Below are 18,705 nucleotides of genomic sequence, written 5' to 3'. Positions count from 1 at the left end.
ATGAATTTTGTAATGAATTTAATATCAATCATCCATCCATCGTCATCTACATAAATAGTTGTAAGCAATACAATTTTATTTCAAAATCAAGAAATACTTGACTTGAAACACTGATTAAATGTGCAAAACCCTCGATGTCCAAGCCCATAATCCTAAAAATAGTTACGTGAAAGTGATTCATTTCACGCAGTTTTCGATTTTATCTACCTATGCCATTATTCAAATTAACCAGCAATCATTGATTGAATTTTAATCACATTAATTTTTATTAAAAATACAAATAATTTACACTTGGTGTATCCGCACGTACACGCATTTTATTTATGCTTTGATTTTAATATCTAAAATCCAGATTCTAGTCATGTAAATTGGAACACATTCGTTCAGAAATTATGATTGACTTTTTGCCTTTTCAAATTTTTATTTTCTGTCATATATTCTTTTAAATACCTATGTCAATGTTTACAAATAATTTAATGTCTGTAGTAAGTTTTATTAAAATAAACTTGCATGGTAAGTTTTCAATAGTACGAAAAGGCAGTTTAGGATTTCCACCCCATGAAAATTAAAAAGGTTGCGGCGCAGCGTGGGTGCATTCGCGTCGTGCGTGAGTCAAGTTAGGGGAGGAGGTGAAATAATTCATTCAGTCTCTGGCAACCGTCGAGTGTAGTCGGGAACTGAAGAGTGCTCCTGTTGGAAGAGACAGTGTTTTTAAATTAAAGTGTTGTTGTATGATGGTGGTGACTTAAACATGGGCGACTTACGAAACATTGAGGTAGTGAGCCAAGAAGAGGAAGTGGTTGACCAAGGGCCACAAAAGACGCCACAAGAGGCACCACAAGAGGCACCACAAGAGGCACCACAAGAAACACCACAAGAAAAGCCTCAAGATGCAGTAGTTGTTGAGCAAGGCACCATCGAGACGGATAAGAAGGATTTGTTGTGGATGGGCGGCGTTGCGGAGTGTTTTACAACTGTGCTGTCACTGTTTGGGCGCGCTGATCTGAAGATTTCGAAGGGTAAGTGTTTTTGTTTTTACAAAATTTATAATCTCCTACTGTATTTGTCAAGGTCGACCTGCTACGCAACTTTTCGAAGAGTTGATTGATTTTAGAGATGCTAGCTTGTTATTTACGAATTTTTTGCTAAATTTTTGATGATTTTTTGTGCTGCAGTGTCTATGACAGAGTCAAATCAAGTTGATTCTTATTAGAATTTTTTTGTGCTTGCAAAATTATTATTCTCTGGGCATAAGTAATAAAAATTGAAGTTACATAGTTCAAAACAAGGCAGCTAAATTGAATACAATTCCTCCCAGGGACATATTGATTAAAATTATGGTCAATACTGACTGAAATACAATCATTACACACAGCAATCTTAGATTTATTATTCATGAAAGCCAAGCATTTAATAAAAGCTTTGGTTTAATATAAAAATCTGGACTGAAAACATCATGCAGGTGTCTACCAATAGGGCAACATGGAAAGCATTGGGGGAGGCCTATGTTCAGCAGTGGACGTCCTATGGCTGAAATGATGATGATAATGAATAAAAATTTCAGTCAAAAAATGGAAACAAAAATAGTATTCCATTAATTAAAATTTTCATCAATCAAAATAATAATTGACTGTAATGTAATATTTCAAAACAAGCTGATTTGACTTAAAACAAATGTTCTATTCTTTTGGGTGAATTATATGAATATTCATAATTGAATCAGGTAATTAATCCTACTATCCTACTAATATTATAAAGGTGAAAGTTTGTGTGGATGTTTGTTACCCTTTCATGCAAAAACTACTGAACAGATTTGGTTGAAACTTTAAAGTATTATTATTTGTAACCCTGATTAACATATAGGCAATTTATGCAAATCTGTGTCACTAAATTTCACGCGGGTGAAGCTGCGAGCAAAAGCTAGTAATAATATAAATTGGGGGAGGCACATCTTCAGCAGTGGACAACAGTGGCTGAAATGATGATGAAATCAGCTATAACTATTTATAAAATTAAGGCATTTGGCCAATGCTGTGTTTTTCAAATGCGATTTATTTATCCTGATGCTGAGCAAGCTAATGCGAGATCCAGTCCAGCAAAATCAATAGTGTAATTCAAACATAAAATGGCAGGAGTGAAGGAGAGACGGAGTACTCCATTGATTTATTAATTGATTTCGCGGATCAAAAAGAAGGGTAGTTTCAACATGAGATAGCAATAAAAGGGAGGGATAAGAATAGTACTCATAGATGGCAAGAAGAAAAGAGGGAGGGAATAGGCACAGTACTCCATTAATTTATTGATTGATTTCGATGATCAAAAAGAAGGGTAGTTTCAACATGAGATAGCAATAGGGGGGAGGGATAGAAATAGTACTCATTGATCTATTGATTGATCTCGAGGATCAAACAGGAGCATAGTTAATAGCATAAAGATGGCAAGAAGGAAGGATCAGGTAACGGACGGAGTACTCCATTGATTTTGAGGATCAAAAAGGAGGGTAGTTTCAACATGAGATGGCAATAGAGGGGAGGGATAAGAATAGTACTTATTGATTGATCTTGCGGATTTAACACGAGCGTAGTTAATAACATAAAGATGGCAAGAAGGAATGATCAGGGAACAGACGGAGTACTCCATTGATTTGATAGATTTTGAGGAACAAATATGATGGTAGTTTCAACATGAGATGGCAATAGAGGGGAGGGATAAGAATAGTACTTATTGATTGATCTTGAGGATTTAACAAAAGATGGCAAGAAGAAAGGAGGGAGGGAACGGACGGAGTAGGTACTCCAGTGATTTATTGATTGATTTTGAGGATCAAAAAGGATGGTAGTTTCAACATGAGATAGCAATAGGAAGGAGGGATAGGAATAGTACTTATTGATTGATCTTGAGGATTTAACAGGAGCATAGGGCAACAGGAAAGTAGCAGTGGCGTAGCGTGGCTTTTCGCCGCCCGGGGCCGTCCGGAAATCCGCCGCCCTTTATTTTAATTATAAATATTTTAAAGTTTAAATATTATATTGAATGGACTTCAGGTACACTATTCACCTTATTTGTTGAAAGTCAAAATAAACTACCACGCACTGCTTCAGAAGGAAAATACATTAAAGAGAAGCAATTGCTTGAAACCCACAGGAAGTTTGATTTTCTTAAATAGCTCAGCTTTATTATGTAAAACTAGGTGTATAACAATAAACAATAATAACAAGTATTAAAGTATTTATTTGTCAATTGAGAGTAAATATTATCTTAAATTATATACAGTGTGAGTCACGTTAAAGTGTACATATGAAAATAGATGAAACTATACCTATTTTTATCGACAAAAAAGTGGTCAAAAATTTTTTGAGATTTTTTTTTATTTTTTTATAGAATTTTTTTTCTTCCAATTACTTATTGTAAAGAAAACGTAATAACTTTTAACTAAGCGGTATATCCTGATAAAATAAAAACAGTAATAATGCTAAATAACAGGCAATACTAAAAAAATACATAAAATACACAAAAAAGGCCAACAAATAATNGCATGTCTCTATCCCTATCACAACATTTGCTATGATCGTTTGAACAAAGGCCTGCCACAACATAATTCTCCGCTACAGGTAGAGACAATTTTAATTTTAACTAAAATGCTTATTTTACTTCGAAATCTTTTGTTTTTTTTTGAAATCTAACTTGTTTTTATCGATATTACAAATCTAGAGCCATTTTCAGTTTCGTTGTTAACGAAGCGTTGAATGGCGCGCCCGGAGAGGCTTAGTTCAAACGATCATTGCAAACATTGTGATAGGGATAGAGACATGCGATTTTTGGTTTTACGAAGGTAATACGATGGAGAATAATACAAAGTAATAAAAACCAGACCTCTTTTTTGTCGATAAAAATAGGTCTAGTTTCATCTATTTTCATATGTACACTTTAACACCTTTGCTGCGGCAGTAACTTTCTAATACTTTCCATTCCTTCGGTACAAGGTCTGTAAACCTGGTATTAAAACTTACATTGTGGCGGCACAAGGCTTAAAGACCTTGTAATATTTAAAATATATTAATTTTATTTTTGGCTTCATGTTAATAGATATTGTGTTTTTTTTCTTTGAATATTAATAATTATGCATTTATTGACATACACCTGAAGGCGTTCGTGAANGCCACTGGAAAGTAGGGAAGGGAATGGAGTACTTTATTGATTGATAAAAAAAAAAATTATTCAGGTTAGATTCAAAAAAGAAAAGGTAGCTCTTATGGGGCACTTGTCTGTCTTTGTCATGTCTCCTTATCTTTTGGGCCCTACCAGCGCTGATCTCAGTGATCACATAGAAGATACTGAAAACATGAGATGGCAAGAGGGAAGAAGAAGGCCTATATTTCACCGGGACACCATGGCGGCGCAACCAGTCGCCGGCTACCAACAAAATGTATACAGCTCTATAGAGAGTTACTCACCTGGTGTCCGTTTGGTTGCGCAAAGCTCTATACATTTTGTTGGTATCCGGCGACTGGTTGCGCCGCCATGGTGTCCCGGTGAAATATAGCCCGAAAGGTTCATTGATGTATTGATTGATTGATAATGGGAGACAGGATAGGAGGCAGCTGCAATATCCGATGGTTGAAAGAAAGAAGTGAGGGTTTTGAGTTGTAAATAATTCATTGATGATTGTCTCTTTAGAATCATAGGTCTGCAATATACATATATGGAATAATTTGGCATTAGTCATAGTCATAGTCATTTAATTCATAAACAATAACATTAAGAAAATATATTGGAAGTGTAGAAATATACACAAATATGGAGGGGCTACAAATAAAATCAATAATTTTGTCAGTGCGAGCTAAAGTTTTTTTTAGTGTAGCTTGCTACTTTAATTCTGTTTTGTTACTGCTAATGTCGAGTTACTTATGTTACACAATTGATTGGTATGTTAGATAATGATCTATCTTATAATTAATTATACTCTAATTTTGTCAACAGACGAAAGCTGGGTCGTGCCGTATGAGGAGCTCACAGAAATGTCTTATGTCGGCTCGGGGGCCCAAGGCACCGTCTTTAAAGGCCTACTGCGTGGTGAAATCGTCGCCTTCAAAAAAGTGAAGTCTCACTCTGAGACAAACATAAAACATCTGAGGAAATTGAATCATGACAACATTGGTAATTAACTCTGATTTAATTCACCTATCACTATGTCAAACAGTATAATAGAAATATTAAAAACTACAACTATTATAAAGTAAACGGCTTACATTTTAAAGGAGAAGCATGTTTAATTACATAAATAAATAAATAAATCTTTGGACAATTTCACACAGCGCCAGCTAGCCCCAAAGTAAGCAACTTAATGCTTGTGTTATGGGTGCTAGTTAACGGATATACTACTTATATACTTTTTTTTACATACTAATTAGAAAAAAAATTTTTAGTTCAATTCCGTGGCATCTGCACCAAGTCACCTAATTTTGGTGTGATTATGGAGTACTGTCAGTATGGGCCGCTGTACGATTACATCCATGGATCCAACCAGTTCGCTCCGAAGCAGCTTCTGAAGTGGGCCAAGGAGATAGCGCTGGGTTTGGCCTACTTGCATACTCACAAGATCATTCATCGGGACTTGAAAAGCCCTAAGTAAGTTAATAAAAGAGTAATTCAATTATATTATCTATATATATATAAAAGAAAGTCGTGTTAGTTACTCCACTTATAACTCAAGAACGGCTGAACCGATTTAGCTGAAAATTGTCAGGGAGGTAGTTTAGAGCCAGGAGAAGGACATAGGATACTTTTTATCCCGTTCGAAATTAAAAAAAAAGTCTGCTTATTTATTGCCATTAAGGCGGAACAAAGTTCGTCAGGTCAGCTAGTAGATTATAATAAAAAAGTTGTGTGTTGATTCATTCTACCCCTTTTTGTTTTAAATAAAAAATGCCTTATTCACATTGCTCTTTTTGATGCGCATTCGGTGCGGCGACACAAAGAGTCTAAACAAGCAAACTTTTGCAGCATTCTGGTCGCTGATAACCTGGTGCTCAAGGTTTCCGACTTTGGGACGTCACGCGAATGGAATGACGTTAGCACGATCATGAGCTTCACCGGCACTGTGGCCTGGATGGCTCCCGAAGTGATTCGCCACGAGCCCTGCTCTGAGCGGGTGGATGTGTGGTCTTATGGCGTGGTGCTGTGGGAACTGTTGACCCAAGAAATCCCTTACAAGAACGTAGAGACTCATGCCATAATGTGGGGTGTGGGCACCGATACCGTGCGCCTTCATGTCCCCGCGACCATCCCAGGGAGTTTCCAGTTGCTGCTGAATCAGTGCTGGAACCGTACGCCCAGGAACAGGTAGGCTCAACACTGGTTTACTACCTACTTTTTGAACTACCTTCATGGTCCTTTGAGCCGGATTATGCTCTTACATAATTTATAGTGTGGTGGCTCAAAATAATATTACTTTGTTACTACATAAATGAATATCAGTATTTATCCAATTTGTGATTGTCCATAGGCCTCCGTTTAAGATCATTGCCGCTCACCTGGATATCGCGGCTAATGACTTCATAGCTCTGGAAGATGATTTTGTGGCTACCCAAGGAGTCTGGCGGGAGGAAGTGCAAGATGCTATGGAAAGACTCTATGTGAAGTAAGTATAGGGTTCTTTTTAGGTGTTTCTCACTATTAAACATAAACAACTTGTTCTACGTTTTCAAATTCACAAAAAGGTATTTTTCTTGAAAATTAAAATTTCATATTGAGTCGAAAAGCGATTAAGAGAAGTTGATATCTAGTAACAACAAATATTAAACGAACTTATTATGGTAAAAAGACGCCTAGTAAAAAGATGACACCAATTTATGTTTGAACCACCAATAAATCTATATACAACGTGTCCCAAAATTCAAGGATAAGCCGCCGCCGCAGGATGGACATAGTCATGACTACTTTAGGAAAAATAAGAAAAAAAAATATCTCAATTATTTTTTAAGTTACACAATAAATTATGAAATTCGTCGAAAATTGACACCCCTTATGATATTTTACATTACCACGACCACAATTTTTCAAATACTTCTGTTTTTTTGTTTGTATCGGCAACTTAAGTAGTGCTGCTGTCCTCTCAAATTCTTAAAACCCTCAGAATCTTTGCAGTTTTTGCACAAAAGGTAATCAAAATATGATATTTCCTTAAAATTTTGAAAGATTTTTACTTTCACTCCACTTTGACTCGTCGTTTTGTAATAAAACAGTATGAACACTACTGCGGCAAGTTTTTTATAAAGTTGCCGCAACTATCCAAGATTCCAAAATGGTATAATACTCTAAGAAAACTAGTCGCAATAAAGATATGCGTACCATTTTTACAAGCACTTCGCTTGTTAGTTAGTATGGGATAAATCTTGCAATTAAATTTAAAACCAGCTCTCCTCAACCAATTGAGCTGAAATTTGGTATCCTTATGTAAGTACGATGACATTGCAATATTATGGTATCATTGAGCTGGATGGAGTCTGGAGGTGGCCATAGGAACTTCTAAACGAAACGGCGGAATCGCATCTAGTTTGGGTTCGTTGGATATCTTTTTGAGCACTTTAGTGCTAGATGATGTCCAGGGTCCTGATGATGAAGTCAAGAGCTGGCCAGGAGCTGGCCAAAGGAACTCCTAATCGAAATGGCGGAAGATTATCGAGTTTGGGTTCGTTGGATTTGACTTCCCGAGCACTTGGACCATGAGATTGAGAAACAACTAAAAAGTGTTTGCGCTACAAACTTTCGAAATTATTTGAACCTTGCATACAATTATTTTATCGTTAAATTCTTTCGTAAAATTTCGCATTAATGCTTGTTTTTAAAAAAGTTTTTTTTTATTATAACTTTATTTTACACTTTTTAGTTGTTTCTCAATCTCATGGTCCAAGTGCTCGGGAAGTCAAATCCAACGAACCCAAACTCGATAATCTTCCGCCATTTCGATTAGGAGTTCCTTTGGCCAGCTCCTGGCCACCTCTTGACTTCATCATCAGGACCCTGGACATCATCTAGCACTAAAGTGCTCGAAAAGATATCCAACGAACCCAAACTAGATGCGATTCCGCCGTTTCGTTTAGAAGTTCCTATGGCCACCTCCAGACTCCATCCAGCTCAATGATACCATAATATTGCAATGTCATCGTACTTACATAAGTATACCAAATTTCAGCTCAATTGGTTGAGGAGAACTGGTTTTAAATTTAATTGCAAGATTTATCCCATACTAACTAACAAGCGAAGTGCTTGTAAAAATGGTACGCATATCTTTTTTGCGACTAGTTTTCTTAGAGTATTATACCATTTTGGAATCTTGGATAGTTGCGTCAACTTTATAATAAACTTGCCGCAATAGTGTTCATACTGTTTTTTTACAAAACGACGAGTCAAAGTGGAGTGAAAGTAAAAATCGTTTAAAATTTTAAGGAAATATCATATTTTGATTAACTTTTGTGTAAAAACTGCAAGGATTCTGGGGGTTTTAAGAATTGAAGTGGACAGCAGCACTACTTAAGTTGCCAATACAAACAAAAAAACAGAAGTATTTGAAAAATTGTAGTCGTGGTAATGTAAAATATCATAAGGGGTGTCAATTTTCGACGAATTTTATAATTTATTGTGTAACTTAAAAAATAATTGAGATAGATTTTTTTTCTTATTTTTCCTAAAGTAGTCATGACTATTTCCATCCTGCGGCGGCGGCTTATCCTTGAATTTTGGGACACGTTGTATATAAAAGAAAGTCGTGTTAGTTACTCCACTTATAACTCAAGAACGGCTGAACCGATTTAGCTGAAAATTGTCAGGGAGGTAGTTTAGAGCCAGGAGAAGGACATAGGATACTTTTTATCCCGTTCGAAATTAAAAAAAAGTCTGTTTATTTATTGCCATTAAGGCGGAACAAAATTCGCCGGGTCAGCTATATTAAATAAAATACTAAAAAGAAAAGAGTTCCATTACTTATCAATATCATTTAATATACCTGTCGGCCTCATGTTACTCAACATTACACAATAAAACAGAAAAACAAGTAAAAATGCATATACTTATAACCTGTCTACAGCTTGAAGTTGCTATCGAGTATTTACACATTTCATGTGCGCGTTAGCCGTTCTTTCTATAAACAAAGTGCTTAAGATTGTTCTAGTTTTTGTTGTTGATTGTTTTTATGTTTAATTTAATTATGCGTGCTATCTGGAATTGGATAAAAATAGAATGAAAAGCAATAATATTGATCCCAAAAGACTTGTGACTTGAAACATGCGATTTATAAAGGCAAACGTGACGTACCTACTTATAGTGTGATAGTTTGAAATCACATACAATACCCCATAATCATGTAATCTGAAAGCGATAGATACGCAGGCTGGAAACGACAAAATCTTGATACGATATGGTCTTCGGTCAATAAACTTGTATTTGCGTTTGCGCAACACAACAAAAAATTTCGAAATTTTCTTTTAATATATATATAATTTGTATATCTTAGCTCATGAGTGTGTACTATCAACTACAATTTTCGAAATCGTAACTTTTGATGAGGCATTTTAGTTACATCACATTTTGAATTTGAAAAATGAGCTCTGCTGCCTACATCTTTTTTTCATTTATTTAACAAGTAAACAAGACAGTTACATTTAGCATTGAGAAACCACTAGGGTTTGATAAAAGTTAACGAGTTCAACACTTGAGCCAAGGCCACGGGTCGGGGGCCTGGGCATTTTGCTACCTGCCACCCTGTAGTTGCGCCACTGCCCCTATTAGAGCTGGTCCAGTCTACAAAGTGCCCTGGTGCTCTAGGACGGAGCAGCCTTCGCTGTCGGACGCTATGCAACGCCGCGAGGAGCTGAACAAGGCGCAGTGCGCTCGCGAGGTGTACGAGGCCCAGCTGTCGCGCGCCAATGAGCTCTACATGGAGGTATGCTCCGTGAGGCTTCAGCTGGAACAGCGCGAGCAGGCTCTGTTGGAGTGAGTATTCACAAACTGAAAGCACAAAAAAGATTTCGTGTTCATTATTTATTTGTGTACACCTTTTCAGTGAAATAGAAATGCTGAACAGCAAACATTGCTGGTTTCTGATTAAATTGTACTCAAGCAAGTTGCCCAATTTGTACCTAACGACTCGAGAATCTTTCGCCAAATAAAACACTACAAAATATGGCGACGAGACGCGTCTCTTAATCCCATTTGTGAAAACAAATGACAGTGCAAACTTCGGACTTCACACTAGCGGCGCCAGATGGTGTAAAATTAGCTTCCCGAGACAAGACCATAAGATACTCCAAAATAGCTTCAATAAAAAGTGGCATTCACGTGTGTGTGATTTTGTAAATTAATATCAAGCTCTTAACTGGAATAATAAAAGAACAATAAAAAAATGTACAATTGAAAGAACGAAAGAAAGAAATTGAAGTCAAGAATTCCTTCTTACCAACTCAAGTAATACAATCACACTAATAATAACGTTTACCTAAATTTAAAATTTTTACCATTCCATGAAGACCGAAAAGTGACCGGTCGCGGTCGTATAAAAACGTTTCATGGATTTGCGTTTTATTACCGAAAAACATTCGCTAAATCTCATTTTTTTTAACAAATAATAATCTAATTCATGTTTAAATGCAGTTTATGACATAATTTTTAAATTGTCACTATTAATATTTTTTACTGATAAACCTGTAAAAGTTAATTCTACAATTTCTGAAAAATCACCTAAAAGTAACCTTTTCATTAGTGTAACCTAAAAGTAACCAATGCAGTTCAAAAGTAACCTAAAAGGTTACAAAAGTAACCTTCTGGCAACACTGAATAAAATTCAAAATGTTTTTGCTACCAACAAAATTTTGTGCTGCCAACATACATGTTGGCGATTTACAAATCGTCACTGGTTTTGTACTTCTGTGTCAGTCTTCCCCAAGTGCCCAGGTCTTCGAAGCCCCGACTGACCGGTCCCATTGTTCCAGACGTGAGCAAGCGCTCAACAAGGCTTGCCGTTGCGGCCTCCGGAAGAAGTTCTTCCAGCGTCAGCTGTCTTCCTCATCCGACGGCTTGAAGAAGGCTTATGGCCCTCCGGCCAACGCTGGCGGCTGCTGCAAGAAGAAGTCCGAGGGCATCCCCGCCCAAGTGCTGCTAAGCTTCGACGAGAACAACCCAGACCAGCCGATCTCCGTCGTCGTAAAGGAGGAACAGGAGAGCACCTGCTGCGACTGCTGCGATGACCGCTTCGAGAACAACAACATGGCCACCGTCAAAGATACGGTGGTTGAGAAAAACGGTAACGTAGACTTCGTCGAGAAGTTCCAGAAGTTGGACAACTACATGTCCAACGTGGCTCAAGTCTGAAGTCCTTTCGGCTTGAGATATTACAGGGAGGTGAGGAGGGCGTGCAACTAAGTTTAGTTAATGATCCCTTAGGGAAGTCGCATGACATTATTATAATTATTATAGCTGTGTAATCATTGATACGTGTGACTTAGATTTCGTGCAGATTGACTACGTCGATTCCAACTTCTCACTACGTGGCCCGAGAGATTACGGTCACTTTTGTGTCGTTGCAGATATGTGGAAGCTCACGCCCCCCTCCCGTATTATTCAAAGATTTATAGGGTTGTTATTTTTAACTTAACAATTGGGGTCATGCTTTAATGCAATTTGAGGGTTGTCACCATGTTATGTCTTCTGCTATTACCTTACGTATTTACGTACCTCACGAAAGTATTTTGTTTAAAATGAACCCTCATACCTGATTGCTCTCTCATCCATAAAAAGCTTTTTATACCAAACCGGTATGTACTTAATTTATTTGCTCAAAAAGGTGGCAACCCTATAAATAGAGGGACCTTTTTAAAGTCGTTAAAAATAAACAAAAAAATACAAAAAAAAAGTTGGTGTACGTGTCGATTATATACGGCGTATCTGTCGTTTTACTGTAGCATGATGGACTGTATGTTATCCTTTCGATGCACATTTGCAGTCTTTTTGTGCCTAAAGAAGACCTGAGCTACTCCACTTTTTATTCTTTGACATCTCTCGCCTGCGCTTGGGCATCATTCTTGTTATTTTATGAGTAACGACAAACGTACAGATTTATGATCTTTTTCGTCACACGGATTCGAAAAGACTGCAAATCCTTTATAGATGTTTCAATACAATAACATATTGCTCAGCTCCCTAGGTGAGCGCTCTACATTCCGAGGCACTGACCCTTTTCGTGCCCTTATACACTACTTCTAAGAAAATCTGGGATTTATTTCTTTCCTAGGAAATTTTAAAGAAATCATTTTTCAGGGCAATTCTGATTTATTACGTTTGAGATTAATAACAGTGATATCTTGGCTTTAAACATGAATATGGACTCTTGAAATATTTTTTTTTATATTGTGAAGAATTAGCCCATTATGATTTATTCCTTTTTGATTACCTTGTAATCTGGATAGGCGTTAAACAACTGTACTTCCTTGATAAGTGTTACCTATTCTTCGATCATGTGTTTACTCCACGAACTTGCGCTATATCTGTATCTGTATGACCTACAGGTTATCTAGTCAAAAAGAACTAGTCTAAAATACTTTTTTACAATGACATAATGTTATTTTAATGCAAATTTTAGATCTCGAACTAACATGCCTGTTGGATTTATTCAACTGACATTTTAAATTAAGATGGCGCATAGTATCGTTTGTTAAGATTTAATTTATTATTTAAGTTGTAAAAATGGTTATCGAAATCAGCTTTACAATTTTATTAAGTACTCTTGTTATATTAATTTAGTTTTAGCTGGCCTAAAACTTTTCTAGTTTTGGTTATAATGATCGAATTTTCTTTAGATCTGCACATTTTTTTGTATAGGTTGTGATTTTATTTTGTTTATTTTGCCTGAAAATGTAATCTCATATTTTTTTTGTTATAAAGTTATATTTTGGTGCTTTTGCACGTTATTTCTTAGCTATATTGTATGATTTTTGATCAGTTTCGGCGATTGGTAAGTGCGTCGTGCACGCATTTATGGTTTTGGCAAATATGAATTATATTGGAGAAGAGAAGTGACTTGATAGTAGTTGATATTGATATTTTTGTAACATATTTTTTGCTGCGCGTACCACTTTGAATAGGCTTGAAAAGTACTATTTTAACGTAGGTTGAATCGGCCTGTTTGACACGCCAAAGCAAAGTATATGTTAGTGATGGGCAGAGACGCGGGAGGCGTAGGGACGCATGCGTGCGCGTTTATGCGCAATAGTATTTTTTCACTTAAAAATTAACGCACGCATATGTACATATAAGCCTGTCATTACGTCAGGCTTTTATGTGATAGGCCTTACATCACGAAACGATTTCTATTTATTCGACTATTCATCTCTCTCGCTCCCACTGAGTATATTATGTGTGAAAGAGATGCATGGAATGTGTATTTGGAAATCGTTTGTAGGATCTGTAGTTGTGAAAATTGTAATATACTTAAAATAACCATTCGGTTCAGCTTAAAATATTTTTTCGGATATCAAAATTAAAAACGTATGGTTTGTGTTTAAACTAAAAGGTTTATTTTTTCTAACGTTGGCCTTTAACACGAAATGCATTTAAATTTTATAAAATAATGTGACTTTAGCCTGACTATTTTTTAATATTCTTTACCAAAGATGTCAAATAAAGGTGTACGAAATGCATGGATTTGATGACGATTCCAAAAAGTAAGATCTCATTTTTTGTATAGTCATTATTTAACAGTACATTAAATTCGTCCTTTTAATAAATAAATTAACTCACGTCTATTACGTTTACTATATAAAGCCAAAGGCCAGCCCATTTACTCTTATATTTAAGTTCCAAATATTTTGTTTGTTTTATTAACATAAGTTTGTTACAAGACTGCTACAAGTCAAGTATTTTTGATGCGACTTTACTATTTCTACAATTATATGTATATACCCGTTCAGAAAACTCACGTTGAATACAACTGGTAATGATAACCACCAAATTATACTATTCTGAACTTTATGTCAGTTAAGTTTAAGATTGAAGATTCGAAATACTGGTCGATCTCACCTCTTTCTAAGTCCGGCGTGTATCTTGACGGGTATTCTTCAACTCTCGCTCAAGCACGTTGCCAATTTCATTTTGGACCTTACTGCCTTGGAGTAAGGATTTAAGTTCTATTTATTTTTTTCGTCCTAAATGAAAAACCGTGACGTGCTGAGCCTTAGAAATCGGTGTTTAAAATTAAGTTAAGTCCATTTCAATGAAAACACAATAGGATTTTTGATTCGTTCATATTGTTTGTATAAGTCGTATTTATACTTCAGCGCATGTTATTTTAACTAAGTTATGTTATGAGATAAAGTTTGAGTTACCGTTCAATTACTCTCTAGGTACAATTTAGTGACCTATTGTGGTTTTATGAAAATTTGGACTAGATATAAGTACTTAATAAGTCATTATTCTAGCATTTAGATATCATGTTAGCCATCTGCGATTTGCAAAGATATTATAATGTAGACGATTTATGTGGCAGCCGTAAAAAAAAGAAAAGAAAACGACAACAAAAATCTGTGACTGAAACAAAAGAAGATATTTTAACAGTGAAAAAGCTGCGTGGAATCCACGTATGCAAAAATCGATTCCAAAACTATTACAGTTCATTGGTGTCATTTTGAAACCATTTATATTATTAAAAAAAAAAACATTAATCTATGGGAAAGTTAAGACAGTGTGAGTTGTCATCTCACCTTTGCGCAAATACCATAACCAGCTAAAAGTCCCCTAGATTTCAAATAAAAAACATCATCAATACGCTGGTGTACAGTCGCAGGCACTTGAGTAATATAGTACTTATCGCTACTGCGTAAGGTGTATAACTTGAGTGACCGATCACCTGCGCATACGCAGCCAGAATGACAACAATTCACTACGCTGGCACAAAAAGATAATAAAATTAAAATCAAAAATTTCTCTCCCTTTCTTTCTGGCCATTAATTTTAAATAGTTTTTTTTTGGGAATATCGGATTCGTTACCAGAGTTTTCAGAACTGGCTTTTCGAACTAGTATTTTTGCGAATCGTGGATGTCATTATTATTTGTACTGCCCTGTGTACTAAGTTTTAAGACTGATTCTAAAGCACACCAATGTATCAAGCATTCGACCGAGTGATTGCACTCAACCGCCAGTGTTAACTGAAGGCGTTCTGTTGTAGCTAAGATTCAGTCATCTTCTGTTTGATGCACCCAGGGTCTTTAAATTAATTTACAGGGTGTTATGTGTTTTGAATTGTCGGTGAAATGATCTCGACCCTGGGTTTGTAGCATGTAAGTTTAGCTCATATTACATGTAGCGTATGTGAATCAATAAAGATTATTCCAAAATATGCATTTTTTTCCAAACTCAAATTACCTCACATACTTACTCACAGGACTATTACCACCTCTCGTTCCCACCACTGCAACTCCTGTGTAGCCAGGATCTACAGCTTGACCGCCACCAAAAACCCAACTAATGAAGGTCAAGTTTGTCCCGAGGGAAAGTTAAACTGTCATTGGACCCGCAACGAAATTAATCAGAAGAACGTAGGAGTTCGAAATTAAGGTTCGACTTCCCTCCATTGCAAAGCGGATGACAGGTGACAAACAAAGATTTAAAACCTTTAAGAAAAGATTATGCACCACAGACAATAAATATCAATTAAGGGGGCCTATCTTATGTGCAATTAGCAACTACCTACCAATACTCGTAATATTTACTCACAAACTTACTCGTAAGAAATTGAAAATAGTCATTACCTAAACGGCTTTAAGCAGTTAACACCCACACAAGCTTCATTCTATTTTAATATATTTTCCATTCCATCTTTCTATATCTATAAAAGTGAAAGGTCACTGATTGACTGACTGACTCACTCACTCATCACGACATCTCAGAAACTACAAGTGCTAGGAGTCTCAAACTTTGCATTGGGGGTTCCTTTTAGAACGTAGGTGCTCACTAAGAACGGATTTTACGAAACTTCACCCCTAATGGGGTAAAAAGGGATCCACGCGTACGTAGTCGCGTGCGGCCGCTAGTTTATTATAAAACTTCAAAAACAGGTTCATCGTAAATAAAAGATATCTATCAATGATAGTTCACTTTTTCTATAGTTTGATAGAAGACATTACTTTAATTCGGTATTTGTCTAGTACCTAATTATAGAGGGTAGAAGGAAATTAATGTCTGTCAATAATCACGTTGCTGGTACTGATTTCGTATCTGCTAAAAACCACAGAATGCTCAACGATGCCGTTTAGGGGTAGTTTTATTGCACTTGGAGTTGTGTCATAAACAGAGGGAAGAATATAAAAGTGTAGGTACTACAGTAAGCCACGGCACTAACCTCGTAACTTGTGTGAAATGAAGTGAAATATTTTATCTTTAGTGATAACTTTGCTCCAGTCTTTTCTCTGACAGATATGGAAAGGTGACCTTTCTTTTGGAGTGCCAATTAAATTGAAAACAACTTTTTACTATCCAACTACGCCAGAAGAAGAGTTATGTTTTTTGACACTAGTAGGTAGATACCTACTTCAAATTAAAAATTACTGAACAGAATTTAGTGAAGAGTGTGATTTTCTTCGTGCAACTTGGCAAATACGGTAGCATCTTACGAGCTGTCGACAACCTGGCAAAAAGACAAGGCGCCCTTCCTTCCACGAGGGCGCAGCGCAGGCGCCGCGCGAAGGCCGCCCAGATCAGCTGTTCGCAAAAATCCAGCCGTTGGAATTGGCGAAAATCGCGCGCGTCAAAATTCGCTGCGCGCGTTACATTTTTCCGTAGTATTTATAGAAACAGCATCGGCGCGCTGGTGGCTACGCACACGGCAAGCCGCGCGCGGCCCGGTAGCACCGAGCTTATCTTATGGAGCCGCCAGTGTTCCGCCCTGGTGCCCTCCAGACCCACAGGGCGGCGCCCGGAACCACCGCGACCCTCGCCTTCCCGCTACCAGCCGGAACACCACCCATCCACTACGAATGGTACGTGCTATTTCTGTTCCTCCAGCTGTTGAGATTTTTCGGACACACTTTTTCCATTACGCTTAAACTTTCGCGAACCAATTTCAACCGTAGAGTGACGAGTTAAGGTGTAGATAGGGAGTGGGTGCGCGTGCGCCGCACCGGCAAGCGTTGTTTGTTTTTCACATGTCGATGTATAAATACAGAACCAGGAAGCGGCTTGGTCGTGCATTAGACAGTGAGACACACGGCATGTGTTTCAAATGTAATTATTTAATTAAATTTTTTATGACTTCAATAATGCCACGGCAAACGGTTGGTTTATCGTAAATGTGGGACCAGTGATGTGACATGTGCTCATCACTAGTTTTTTGTGTATTAATCAAGCTTATTTAAAAATAACCGATCAAGTCACGGCGCCCGGTGATAGTTGTAATTTGTGCACATGTGAAAGAATCGTGCGTGGCAATGTGTACCTACGTTTCAGTTTTTTTTTCAGTAATCTTCCTACTACGTATTTGCTTTTCTTGATATCTAAGTTAGTGGAGTGAGATTTCAGGATAATCATCAAAATAATTTAATAAAAGTTTGCATTTATGTAACTAAAGTGAAAATGATAGAGATTTGTTGAAATAATTGAGTCACCTCCACGACTGCACCTGTTCGTATACGCATTTAAATACATTCTTATACGTGATCAAAAATAAATAGCATTTCGTCGTGAATGTTGGTGTACTTACCCACTTTGTTTTAATGTTTTAGAGTAAGAGTTGAATCTCCTGAACGTTTGCTAATGTTCATACACCATAAATTATCTTTCTATCTAAATTCAAATGGGTGAAAGTCAAATTTATTATCGGGTCGTAATTAGAGATGAAACGGATATCCGGTAACTATCCGGTAGGCCGGATATCCGGCCTAAATTTACTATCCGGCCGGATACCGGATAGTAACTCACTATCCGGCCGGATACCGGATGTTAAAAAAACTACGACAATTTCCTATAATAAAATGAAATACATTAATCTTTGAGGTAAATATCAATAAAATGGCTTATAATAATGACGGCTTTTATTTAAAGTCCAAAAAATTACAAAAAAGCCATATTAAGGCCTTTCAAAACTAATTTCTTTTTCTGGGCTATTCACTCTAATGACGAATACATACATAGTAAATATCTGTTAATATCGAAATATTGTCAAATAAAATATGCGATTTTTTTTCACTGATGGTCTGATGAAATGTGCATCATGTCACTAAATTAAATTTTCGCTTTTCAATCTCACACTCACGATTGCAACCGAAATTGAATTGATCTGCCCCCTAGACAAGTGGCAAAATCTGACATTCTATTCGGACGGATTCGATTTTTGAAAAGTGTAACTAGTCAAGTCTACTAATAGACCTACGGATCGCGTTCGTAGCAACTGTGCGGCGCTATACTCGTCACGACATGCAACGAGACAATGGGCCAACTATCCGGCCGCCGGATATCCGGCTATCCGGCCTAGCAGCTGGCCGGATATCCGGTATCCGGTATCCGGCCAAACAACTATCCGTTTCATCTCTAGTCGTAATATTGCATCCTTATTACGAAGATCTGGAACTCGGAACCATCATGAATCTAGGTCATTTATCATTAATATTAACTGCAACAACATGTATCTACATTGTTATGGAGGAATGAAAACATTTGGCTGTCTC

The 18,705-nt window shown here is 36.8% G+C and overlaps 2 protein-coding genes across 2 annotated transcripts in view; both read left to right on the top strand.

The window, feature by feature from the left end:
- Nucleotides 1–448: 448 nt before the first annotated feature.
- Nucleotides 449–15,207, top strand: LOC114359248 (mitogen-activated protein kinase kinase kinase 13). The gene is made up of 7 exons (XM_028313544.1): nt 449–1,019; nt 4,981–5,157; nt 5,427–5,628; nt 6,004–6,342; nt 6,506–6,640; nt 9,823–9,990; nt 10,986–15,207. The coding sequence occupies exons 1-7, from the start codon at nt 752–754 to the stop codon at nt 11,362–11,364; spliced, it is 1,668 nt and encodes a 555-aa protein (XP_028169345.1). The 5' UTR covers nt 449–751; the 3' UTR covers nt 11,365–15,207.
- Nucleotides 15,208–16,866: 1,659 nt separating this feature from the next.
- The window catches only part of LOC114359262 (titin homolog), a 129,689-nt gene continuing 127,850 nt past the window's right edge, over nt 16,867–18,705 (top strand). The window contains exon 1 of the mRNA XM_028313571.1: nt 16,867–17,022. Coding sequence (XP_028169372.1) covers nt 16,907–17,022 — 116 coding nt within the window. The 5' untranslated portion in view covers nt 16,867–16,906. The remainder of the gene's footprint in view (nt 17,023–18,705) is intronic.

Source organism: Ostrinia furnacalis, unplaced genomic scaffold (assembly GCF_004193835.3).
Source record: "Ostrinia furnacalis isolate ACB-3 unplaced genomic scaffold, ASM419383v2 OfSCF0313, whole genome shotgun sequence".
In the NCBI taxonomy this organism is placed as follows: Eukaryota; Metazoa; Arthropoda; class Insecta; order Lepidoptera; family Crambidae; genus Ostrinia; species Ostrinia furnacalis.
This window is presented reverse-complemented; position numbering and strand designations above follow the sequence as displayed.

Bases quoted from the DNA above. Each gene is read 5' to 3' on its own strand.
- LOC114359248 (XM_028313544.1), top strand. From the start codon at position 752: ATGGGCGACTTACGAAACATTGAGGTAGTGAGCCAAGAAGAGGAAGTG. The intron at 1,020-4,980 runs GTAAGTGTTTTT...TTTTGTCAACAG, and splicing joins TGATCTGAAGATTTCGAAGG to ACGAAAGCTGGGTCGTGCCG. The intron at 6,343-6,505 runs GTAGGCTCAACA...GATTGTCCATAG, and splicing joins AACCGTACGCCCAGGAACAG to GCCTCCGTTTAAGATCATTG.